This window comes from Ornithodoros turicata, chromosome 6 (assembly GCF_037126465.1).
Source record: "Ornithodoros turicata isolate Travis chromosome 6, ASM3712646v1, whole genome shotgun sequence".
Taxonomy (NCBI): Eukaryota; Metazoa; Arthropoda; class Arachnida; order Ixodida; family Argasidae; genus Ornithodoros; species Ornithodoros turicata.
Window position 1 is genome coordinate 39,430,555 of NC_088206.1, and position 11,494 is coordinate 39,442,048.

At 47.2% G+C, this 11,494-nt stretch overlaps 1 protein-coding gene across 1 annotated transcript; it reads right to left on the bottom strand.

Annotated features, from left to right (window-relative positions):
- Positions 1 to 1,109: 1,109 nt before the first annotated feature.
- Positions 1,110 to 2,728, bottom strand: LOC135398513 (putative nuclease HARBI1). Its single transcript, XM_064629919.1, has 3 exons — positions 2,171 to 2,728; positions 1,477 to 1,685; positions 1,110 to 1,383 (listed from the first exon to the last, which is right to left on the bottom strand). The coding sequence occupies exons 1-3, from the start codon at positions 2,726 to 2,728 to the stop codon at positions 1,110 to 1,112; spliced, it is 1,041 nt and encodes a 346-aa protein (XP_064485989.1).
- Positions 2,729 to 11,494: the final 8,766 nt, after the last annotated feature.

Genomic DNA, 11,494 nt, shown 5'->3' on the forward strand with positions numbered 1-11,494 from the left:
GACAATATTGCTGGGAAATAGGTTTCTTGAGAGGGTGGTACAAGTTGACGAGAACTTTCTAATGCGTGGGAGGAAGGCTCGTTTATCTTGTGGCAAACTGTTTATTGTTTGTTTTTATGGTATGTGATGTTGCACGCAACATGGATACAAATATAAGCATGGTCATGTTGCCGCCTTTTCAGATCAGGGCGTTGCCAATCATGAACACCGGAGTTCTGAAGACGAGGAACACGTCATGCGGCCAGGGACACCGTTTCCCGTGAGATTTGCCAATTTTTGGACTATTGTTTGATGATTGCCGGCCGGAATCACCTATGAAAGCTGGAGTTTCCAGATTTCTAAATATGTAAAATGTATATTTCAAAGTGTAGGCAGCTCGCCCACACTCTGCGCTGTTAACATTCTTCTCTGCCATTTTCCTCACCGTATAGCACATCATGATAGCATGATTTCAGAGCGGACATATAAATGCGTACATGCCAAAGATGAAACGGGTGAACGTGCAACCTGGCCATAGGCAGGATATCAAAACCGAAACATCTCACATAAATTTTATTTACTCTCACAGCACCCTGCAGAAACACAAGATATGGGCGGCTCCACACAGGTCCATTGCCAAGGTGATCCACCATCTGGGACACGCGTGTCTACTACAGATCATGAAGGTACACTGTTGTTACTAGAATAGTGTAACTGATGAATATACACGCTCGAAAAATGTATCTACACGAAAAAAACTGTTGTGACATTGCAGTTTAATTAGGATTTCGATACTGTTAGTGTTTCGAATTTGTCATGCCGTGAATTGCTTTGTGCAGGTATGACCGTTATATCTTTGTGGACCAGTCCTTATGACATGTGTACTTGATTTATACAGAACTCGGGCAGGAGCCAGCGTCCTGGCGCCGCCGTCTCACAGCCACTGACATCGTGGAAGCTGAACCTAATGCACGCCTTGGTTTGCAGCAGAAAGGAAGGCAATGCTAGAATTACATCAATTAAAAATGGATTATGCAAAGGCAATAATGGAAACAAAACTTCAAACACAATGCAAAATTGAAGGAAGCCTTATTAGCTCAAAAGAAAAATATTTCTTCCTAAAAGTGCTGTCAGATGAAGGCTCGCCGAAATGCCGAACAACACCTGTCATTTTGCTCAAGTTGATCTGTGATATCTTGTTCATCTGCTGCTGTCATGATTGTGTCACCATGGGTGTCCTTGCTCTGTAGCGCAAAATTGTATAGCACTGCAACTGCCACAATAATAGCAGTTCTTGTGTCCAGCTTTGTACATAGTTTGCTGCGAAGGCATGGGAGCCGTTTCTTCCACACCCCAAACGCGCGTTCCACAGAATTTCGCGTTTTTACATGTGCCTTATTGTGTCTGTAAAGAAATAAAGGACGTGAAAAACGTATCTCATATTGAACACGTACCGAACAGCACTAGTTTAAAGGCAGGTTAAGATATGCTACATACCTCTTTTCACTTGCAGTTTCTGGCGATTGAAGGGGGGTGAGCAGGTAGGGCTTACGTGCATACCCTGCATCACCAAGTATGATCCCTGGATACTGTTTCGTACGTAGAAGGTTTCCAAAACGACTGTTTTCCAAGATTATACTATCGTGTGTAGAGCCAGGCCAGCTAGCAACAATGTCCAAAAATTCAACACTGGGGCCATACACGACCTGCAATGTTTCCCATTTCACGAATTACCAAACTAAGGTACAATAGAAGTGCACTATAGAGTTATTACATAAAACAATTGTACAAAAATACAATTGACTACATATACTGATAGTATCTTCAGGAGTGCTCGTACATTCCTATTTTAGACCTTTCGGGTTGTTTATCGGCACCTTATTACAAATAAATTATTGTTATTATTCTTATTCTTATTCTTCACTTTATTTCTGAATATTGTCTCTATTGTATTTGAGAAGCTCGATTGTGAAACACGCATATTTAACAGACACACTTTAAAGCAACCACACACACATACACAAATTGTGAAAGAAGTGGTGAAGATGAGTACACCACATAAAATAATTTAAGCTACGTGATTTGGGATAAGCCCTTCGCATTGCGACCTGCGATTAGCATGCGGGATACTTTCAAAAGTGCGTGTTGTGAAGCTGGAGAAATCTGCACAATGAACTTGTTGTCTACCTACCTGGAGATTGATGGAGAACGTCCCCTTCCAGTTGCGGAACACTTGAGCCATTTCACCGCCGGGGCTGGCAATAGTAACGTGTGTGCAACCGATACAACCGCTTACGCCGGGAAAGCCAGCGATAGAGTGGAACTTTGCTTTCATCGATGCGATTTCAGTGCGCTTTGGCAGCCGTACGAGCTGTTCCCTCAGACCAGCGATGGCTATCGCCATTACAGCAACGCAGCGGCTCACGGTTGGTTGGCTCACTTTCACCAGGTCACCGTAAACAACTTGAAACGAGCCTGTCTCGAAGTAGCGCAGGGCAAGTAACAATTGCTGGAGGGGTGGAAAAGGACAGCCACGATTGTCAATGCTCCTCCTGACGTCGAGTAGTCGGTAGAGTTCATGAACAGACGATTTCGACAAACGGTATATTTCCTTGAAATCACATTCGTCGTACCGCTCAAGGGGGTTTTCCCAGTCCAGAATTCGTCGTACCGTCAGTACGGGAACAACACCGTGAGGGTAACGCTTCAATCGCTCGACGCGAGCTATGATATCACACATGTCCTCCATGTTTGTTTCGGGGCGGGCGTTCCTCAGGGAGCGTACAGGGAGCTCGCGAATGCACTTGGCTGGCTCGCGCCCTTAGGGCGCCCCTTAGGGATACTGCGCTTTGGGAAACGAAATTCTCCTCCCTCAGGGCTGGCGCCTACATAGGGAGCCCTCAGGGTTCGTCGGGAATACGGGGGTAAAACTCTACTGCATTGCAAAGATGGTACATCTCGCACACTCTTGGAAACAGCTTTTATCACTCACACCCCAGGTTGCATTAGTAATCCGTCTATAGTTATCGCCCCTTGCATTTATAATCTGATCACCCCACATAGACTATTCCACTTTCTTGATGCTTTCCTTCCCTCCTTGCTTACTTAATAAAGGCGAATGGAAGTGACATTTAACATGACTCGAAACCCTGCTTCATCTCTGAAGCTCTCCACAAGGAGTCACCATGCAAAATATTTTCGCTCTGCGGCGTATTGTCACTGCGCAACAAAAGACAGTCGGAAAGAGCAGTCGCGGACGGGAGATACGAGCCCTGCGTGACGTAGGGTGCGTTTTCTTATTGAACCCGAGTAGCCAGGAGTTGGGTAACGACGTCAGAGCCTTTATCATCACGTGACACCAGAGTAACCACCTTCAACCGTAATTTTCGAACGGCTTGAGTTACTCTGCGCTCAAATGGCGGACTGGCCTGACGGGCGAGACGATGTGGAAGTGCTGACAGACACTCTGTTTAACAACTTACCGCACATGCGTGCACTCTAGCAGATTTTGAAAATGTTTGATAGTTTTTAACCAGTCCTACACTTCCAAATTGAACACCACCGAAATTATCTGTCAACAACTGTGTCTGTCGAAACTGTCTGGCTACTCTGGCTATTTTTCGCCGACTGAGAGTAACTCAGAGTTGCCAGAGTTGAATAAGGCGCGTGTGGACGTATTCTGCGACAGCTCCGCTGTTAGGCTTAAATTCATTCTCAAGAGATTGCTCGTTTTGTATCCTTTTGTTAGTTGTGTGAGTGTGGTTTTCAAGTGTGTGTTTCAAGCGCTGAGCGGCTTACAGAGTGTAGCTGGGTCTCGTAGGCTGAGACGCCGGCAGAGCAATGGATGAGGGCCAGGACGACCGCATCCTGGTTTTTAAGGTAAGAGCCCCTCAGGGGTACTTTGGGAAGGATGTTTTGGATGCGTGTAAGAAGGTAGCCCCCGGCAGGGTCCGCGGTGCACAGAATCAGGGTTATGGCTTCTATGAGGTAGTTATGAACGATATGGAGGGTGTCAGGTTACTGAAGGAAGAGGGAGGTGTAGTAATTGGTGGAAAAAGGGTAGAGGCATATTATTTGGGAGCGAAAATGCGAAGGATAACTGTATTTCGGTACCCCATTGATTATCCTGATACCGACTTGGAAAAAGAGTTAGGACAGTATGGATTGGTGATCAAGACTCAAAGGGAAAAATATGGTGGTGAGCATGAAGACTGCGAAACTGGAACAAGATTGGTGATCATGGAGCTGAATGGGGACCTTCCAAATTTTTTGACGGTGAGGGGTGTCAGAATTGAGTGCCTGTATCAATGGGTCACACGGAGATGTGCGAAGTGTGACGCAACTGATCACCTGGCTCGTGATTGTAAGGCTCATAGATGCCGCTGGTGTGGGTCTTATTACGAGGTGGAGTGTGGGAAATGTAAAAGTGACTTGGCAAGAAAAAGGAACGTCCCGGCAGATATAAGGCTATCTGCTTGGGGAGGTGTGGTTGAGTAAAAGAGTACGCCATGGGTGTCAGAGGAGAACTTTCCACGTTTGGAAAGTACAGAACAGCAGGAAGTGCAGCAGGAGGTTGTAGTAGATGTAGTGGTGGGTGGAGGTGTAGATGTAGTGGATGATATCAAGTTGGACACCACAGTCGTAGAGAAGGATGGGGAAGTTAAAATGAAAGAAGTTGTCAGTGGGAAGAAACAGGGAGAAATGGGGGCTTGTGATAAGCAGCAAGAGGTAGGAGGAAAAGGTTTAGCGGAAGAAACGAAGGTCAGCAAGGAGGTTGAGGGAAGCATAAATGATGAAAGTAAGGGTGAAGGAACGGAAGAAAAGCGAGGGTCAGAGGTTCGCATTGGCAATGCTGAAGAGGAAGCAAGCCAGGACGATGCTTCCTCTGTAACAAGCACAACCTTAAGTGTGTCTTCAGTGTCACAAATTACATATTCTGACAGTGGAGAAAGCTTCCACAGGATGGTTTCAGACGAAAGTGAAGGACAAGAAAGCGAGGAAGTTGACAAGAAGGGCCCTGGTATGGCTTTAAAAAGGAGAAGGGTATCTAGGAAGGCAAAAAAGGTGGTAGAAAGGCGAAGGTCGATATTTAAGACAAAGTTGTTAAGTTATTACTGGGTCAGGCAGTTCAGTTTCCTCCACTTCACTCCAGTCCATTATGATGTTCAAATTCCTAACATTTAATGCAAGAGGATTTAGAAGTAAACCGAAACAAAATGAAGTAATCCAACTGTCGAAATTTTTGGGAGTTAACTGTATCCTAATTCAAGAGACGCATTGGCACAAACAACAAGAAGCAATGGAATTCGATAAAATATTTAACACAAAGTCGTACTGGAGTTATGGAACGCACAACTCAAAAGGGGTTGGAATCATTTTGCTACAACCAAGGAGCATAAGAGTACTTAAATTCGAAAAAGACATCGGTGGGAGAGTAATTACAGTGGATATAGCCCACGGAGGAGGAGTACTTAGAATAATTAACGTGTATGGGCCAAACAGAGCAAAAGAATCGGAGGAGTTCAATAAAGATGAACTTCCGTATTATTTTATTGGGGCTCCCAATTTTATACTTGGTGGAGACTTTAACTGCGTAACTGATACTAGAGATACATCATCAGGAAAACATTCCAACAGTAGTGGTGCTAGACACTTGGAGTGGGCAATACAAAAATTCCAGCTACAAGATTCGTGGCCAATAGCAGGTGGGGGAGGAACGGGCTTTACCCGCCTCAATAAAAAAGGGGGAAGTAGAATCGACAGAATATATATATCAAGTCGAATGGCACAGAAAGTAAAAGACGTTAAAACTTGTGGGGGACGTTATCGCCGGCACGTGGATGTGACACCCGCTGTGGGACTTATCTCGCTTATCTTGTTTACCTGTGGTGGCAAGGTTCGCCACCGGTTCCTATTGGAGGTGTGGCCTCCGGTGAACCTAATAAAAGCGGAGGGAACCATTTGGCCGGGGCTGTTTTGCCGTGGGGGTTCAGGCTGAGCGGTTGGTCTGGCAGCCGGTGAGATGTAATAAACCTTGCTGTCTTCTGGTAAGCTAGGCTTTGTTGAGGGTCTCCCTCGTAAACTGGACATCTGTCCCACAAGTGGCGCCCAACCGGCTCGTCTGTCTGGTTGCGAGGAAGACCCAGTAGGTTTCCAAAAAGTTTAAAAGGGTATTTCTGGTGGTCTCATTTGACTTTTGGATTGGCATGACTGGGTGGTTGGATAGCGGCAGCGCTGCGGAATTCCAGCGCGCTTCCTTTCCCCCTTTTCGCAAATTGCTGCATGTTAATAACGGGTCATACCTTCGTCCTGTTCTTATTTTGAATGTTGTTTACGCTGATTGGATAGGCGCGGAGGGTTAGTGTTGGGTAGCAGTTATACCGCGGATTTCCGGTGTGCTCCCTTTTTTGCCCTCATCCGTTCTGTCCTTGCGTGTTTTACGTCAAATAGCCGGCCTTGGAGCGTGACCGTTGGTAGGTTTTCTTTTTTGACGCTTTCATTTTCTGCTAAATTCGGTTGCGGTCGTTTTTGTTTTCTAGTTCCCGCCACGGACCTATATCACCCGCTTCAGCCCCCAACCTCCGCCCCCCAGGGTAGGGGAGATACACCGCTTAGCGTGTACTTCACGTGGTGCAGCGCCGTTGACGCCCAGCAGGTGCACGGTTCAGACCCGTGAAAAGTAGTGCTGACTGCGCACTTGCAGTGCCGCGATCTGCTACCACCGTACGACAGAGCGCTTGTCAAGTGTGGCGTCGTCGGGGGAAAGTGCCTTGACGTAGGTTTGGCATCGCCACCGCAAACGCAGGCGCCACTGCGACATTACGTGCATGTGCCTTTGCAAGTACTTTGTACGAATGGATCGCAGCCTTGCATGATCAGCAGCCTGCCTTATCAGACGACAACGGAAATATCAGACGAGATTGAAATCAGGTGCGCCGTGCCGGTGCCTTCGTTTGATGTCGCAAGTTGCGTGCTTCGGCTATATCATGCAGATTTGCACCAGTTCCAATTTCGAACCAGGTTGCACACGCTGTAGCTCACGCCCTTGCAGACGTAGCTCAGTGGCATTGACTATCTCGGTCTTTAGTGCATACTGCATCCGACTTAGTCTTTTCCGTGCGTTTCCCGTCTTCACGGTTACTCACGATGCATTCGGGGTTTAGTCAGACCCTAGCCGCCAGGAGATTCCTTCTGACCATTTGTACTGTTTCACTGTTTTATTGTTTTTAGAAGGAATGACACCGAGGCACCAAGCAGGGGAGCGCAGCTCCTCCCACCGCCAACTTCGTGAAAAGCGTAATCAGTTTTCTGCTCCTGATGTCAACACTGCTGCCCGACCAGCATCGCATTCCGTAGCCACGTGGACTGTCGTCGAAAGCGGCCGCCCTGTGTCGTGGGCGTCGAGATCCCGTTAGAGTTCCCAACCTAGACCGTTGAGGGGAATGGACCCGAACCATATCCCGCATCCCTTCCGAGGCCTGACCCTGGAGGTTCGTCACTCCGCCGACCCTCTTCTGCCCATGACGGACGAGGAAAGGCGTATCCTATGCCCTTTGTGTGGCGTCCCTGAGCTTCACCGTACCGCCCACCGTCGGGGAAATCTTCACCATGCTCGCACGGAGGCCCAGAGGTCCGCTTCGAGTTCAGTGGAGTCAAACATTGCTGCTGCCCTGGCTCTGCTCCGACGTCATTGCCCGGACCTCCTGAGAGGACCTGTCCCGCCTACACTCGACCGACCTGGTGCAGCTCCAGTTGTGGTTCCCGAAGACCCGGAAGATATCATGCTAGACGCAGATGATCTCCTCCTGTGAGATTGAGGAGGGGGGAATGTGAGGGACGTTATCGCCGGCACGTGGATGTGACACCCGCTGTGGGACTTATCTCGCTTATCTTGTTTACCTGTGGTGGCAAGGTTCGCCACCGGTTCCTATTGGAGGTGTGGCCTCCGGTGAACCTAATAAAAGCGGAGGGAACCATTTGGCCGGGGCTGTTTTGCCGTGGGGGTTCAGGCTGAGCGGTTGGTCTGGCAGCCGGTGAGATGTAATAAACCTTGCTGTCTTCTGGTAAGCTGGGCTTTGTTGAGGGTCTCCCTCGTACACTGGACAGAGGGACTACGACCCCGAGTGATGGGATGGCGAGTATTGATCCCACAAACTATCGAAACAATTGACATTTCCGATCACAGGGGTGTCTTGTAGGAAGTGACAGAAATGGGGTTTCCGGGTTCCCAACGTCCATGGAGAATGAATATAAAGTTGCTCGACCTCCCAGAAGTTGACCAAGAAGTCAAAGACATAATCCAGAGAGGGGTCAAGGATAGTGACCATACTTTTCATTGGTGGGATAAGCTGAAAAATACTGTAAAAAAGTGCCTTAAGGGCTGGGGTAAGAAAAAAGCGCATGAGAAGCGTGCAATGACGCACAAGCTCCAGGAACACTTGCGGCGGTTGCAACAGTTCGGCGTGGGAGTACTCTCCGGTGTGAGCTACACCTCCGCCAAAGATCACGTCGCACTCCTGAGGGAGGAAAGGTGGGAGGTGTTGAGGTATATGGCGGCGAGGGACAGTCTAGAGAAGGAAGCCTGGTGCTCCCGGAGGCTCCTCTCTAAACATCTGGCTTTAGCGCAACCGCCCATGGAGGCCCTCATGACCAAGGGCGGACGAGTCACCCAGCAAAGTGAAATAGCCATTGTGGCAAGAGAGTTCTACGCTAACAGGTTTGAGAACGGACTCACGGCAGGTGATTCCTTCTGCGGGGGAAAGGCAGGAAAAGGCATAGAACTTAGCTGCAAGGAGGTGCAGTAGGCTGTTACAAGCCTGAAGAATGGGAAGTCGCCGGGACCCGACGGGTTTCCGGCAGAGGTCTACAAACGGTATTGGGACATCCTGGGCCCCTCTTTGGTGAATGTGCTTAATGGTGCACTTCAGAAAGGTACATTTCCAGAAACCTTCCTGGAAGGAACGGTCACTCTGCTGTGCAAGGACCAGCAGCGTAAGGAGGAGTTGGGCGCCTGGAGACCCATAACGTTGTTAAATTTAGATTATACATATTAGCAAGGGCAGTCGTGGGCCGAATACAAGGAAATATGGAAGAATGGGTGTCACTAGCCCAGGGTGCTGCAGTTAAAGGTCGAAGAATTCAAAGGAAAATATGGGAGCTAAGAGATGTTATAGAATGGACAAGCAGAAGGAGAATAAAGAGTATTCTCATGACCTTAGACCAAGAAAAGGCATTTGACCGGCTTAAGCACGCGTATTTAAGAGATACATTAGAAGGAATTGGGACGGAAAATCCAATAATAAACACAATAGGAGCCATGTATGAAAACGCCAGGAGTAGGTTACTTATCAATGGGCAATTGGGAAAGAGCTTTCAGGTCAAAAGAGGAGTAAGGCAAGGTTGCCCCCTTTCTCCCCTGCTGTATGTGTTAGCCTTTGATAGGTTATTACGAGGGCTGAACCAGTCTGAGGCAGTGAAAGGGGTTGGATTACCTGGGGCAGTACAGTGTAAAACCATAGTGGCCTACGCAGATGATCTCACTATGGTAGTTCAAGGCGAAAAGGAAGTTGAGAAAGCTCTAGAAGTAATGGAAGAAGATGAGACAATGAGCGGGGCGAAAATAAATAGAGACAAATCAAAATTGATATATTTAGGTGGGGAGAAGCCTAGGAAAGATCTGGGCTTGAGTATTGTGGAGGAGACCAAAATCCTCGGAGTCAGGTTTAATAAGGACGGGGTTTCACACACCAATTGGATGCAGTTGGAAAAATACTTGGAAAAATTTAAGGAAGACTATGTTGAACCGGGAACGCCACTTACAGCTCGAGCGCAGATTGTCAAAAGAATTATGATACCAAGATGTGCGTACCTGTTTTCTGTCGCTTACCCTTCTCCTGAAATATGCCGTAGAATTGAGAAACTCTGCTTTCAGTTTATATGGGATGGGAAAACGCAATGGGTAGCGCAAGAGAAAATGAAACTGCCTATTGATGTGGGGGGCCTACAGATTGCTGATCTGAAACAACTGTCAGAAGCACATGCTTTACATGGAATATATAGGATGTTGGATGGCAAGGACATCGGACAGCAGGTGACAAAATTTTGGCTGGGAATAAACATAAGACGTTTTCGCCAACACGGGATAGATCATAGGAGTCCAATGTCGGAATGGCAGCCAGCAATTTATGAAGCAGGGAAGCACACTTTGCTGCAATTGAAAAGATTAGACAACAGCAAAGACTACAGTGGAAGCTCAGTCGCTGAATTATACAGAGATCTGAGGGGGAAAGAAATAGAGAAATATCCATCTACAATAACAGCGGAAGCTTGGAAAAGAATTCTTAGTTACTGGTTAGAAGGCAAAAGAAAATCATTCCTGTGGAAAATTGCGCATGAGGTCATACCAGTGAGGGACAAGTTTTATCTGTGGGGTAAAAGCCGCAGAAGGGACTGCGAGCTTTGCGGTCAAATAGAAACGGTGAGGCACGCAGTCTTCGAGTGTAAGGTACCGGTGTACCTGTGGTCCTATTTTAAGAAATATTTTGGATTAAGTAACTTGACATTTGAAGAAGCTATGGGAATACATGTTGGGAAAGTAACCAAAAGACAACAGGAATTTTACATGTTAGTAGCAGTCGAAATCGCATATCAAGCTTGGGTAAACAGGTGTAGAGTGGTGCATGGTGGTGACTGCTGGGGTAAAGAACGTATGAGAAATATAATCAGCTATTGCGTACGAACTTGGCTTGGGAGGGAGCGGCTAAGGTTAGGAGCAAAAAACTTCTCGAAACAGTGGCAGTGTAAAGGGTTCAGGGTAGTGGAGGGTATTATTAAATTTAAATTGGCAGATTAGTTAAATGAATTTAGAATATACTATCGCCGCAAGACAAGGAGGAGATCTATCGGAATTTTGGGGTGAGTTAACTGTAAAGCACAGGAGTGTTGACGCTCTTCTGAAGCACACGATACAGCGTTACACTCAAGTGCAAAAGCAATGGGGCAGAGTTTTAGAACTGGCCTCGGTTGTTGACTTGGTTGGGGAAAATAAAGCAAATCAGTAAATTAAGGATATAGGGAGTGGTAGGCTAAAAGATAAGGAAGATGGGCTCACTAATTTTGTGACTCATCTAATCAGTCAACAATACAAATAAGAAAACGCACCCGTAGTAACTGCTCAGGACCTTTTTTTTTTCTTCTCGGCTCACGCGCCGCTTATACATGGGTGCTTTTTCTTATTCAACTCTGGCAACTCCGAGTTATTCACCGCCGGCGAAAAATAGCCAGAGTAGCCAGATTAGCGGAAATGATGTCATAACTCTGCGGCGAAAATTAGCCAGAGTAGCCAGGGAGTGACAACTCTACTCTGCTCGGCTCTGTGTGTATTGGCATCTGCTCTGAAGAAGGGTAGCCGTCGTTCTGTCGTCACACACATGCTAGCAGACGAGGATGCGTCGTCTGCTACCAACCGTCCTGTTGACAGACAATATGGGTGGTGTTCATTTTCGAAATGTAGGAC

Excerpts from the sequence above, each read along its gene's own strand:
- LOC135398513 (XM_064629919.1), bottom strand. The coding sequence starts at position 2,728 with ATGGAGGACATGTGTGATATCATAGCTCGCGTCGAGCGATTGAAGCGT. Across the intron at positions 1,686-2,170 it reads CGTTCTCCATCAATCTCCAG|GTCGTGTATGGCCCCAGTGT; the intron begins GTAGGTAGACAA and ends GAAACATTGCAG. Across the intron at positions 1,384-1,476 it reads GAAACTGCAAGTGAAAAGAG|ACACAATAAGGCACATGTAA; the intron begins GTATGTAGCATA and ends ATTTCTTTACAG.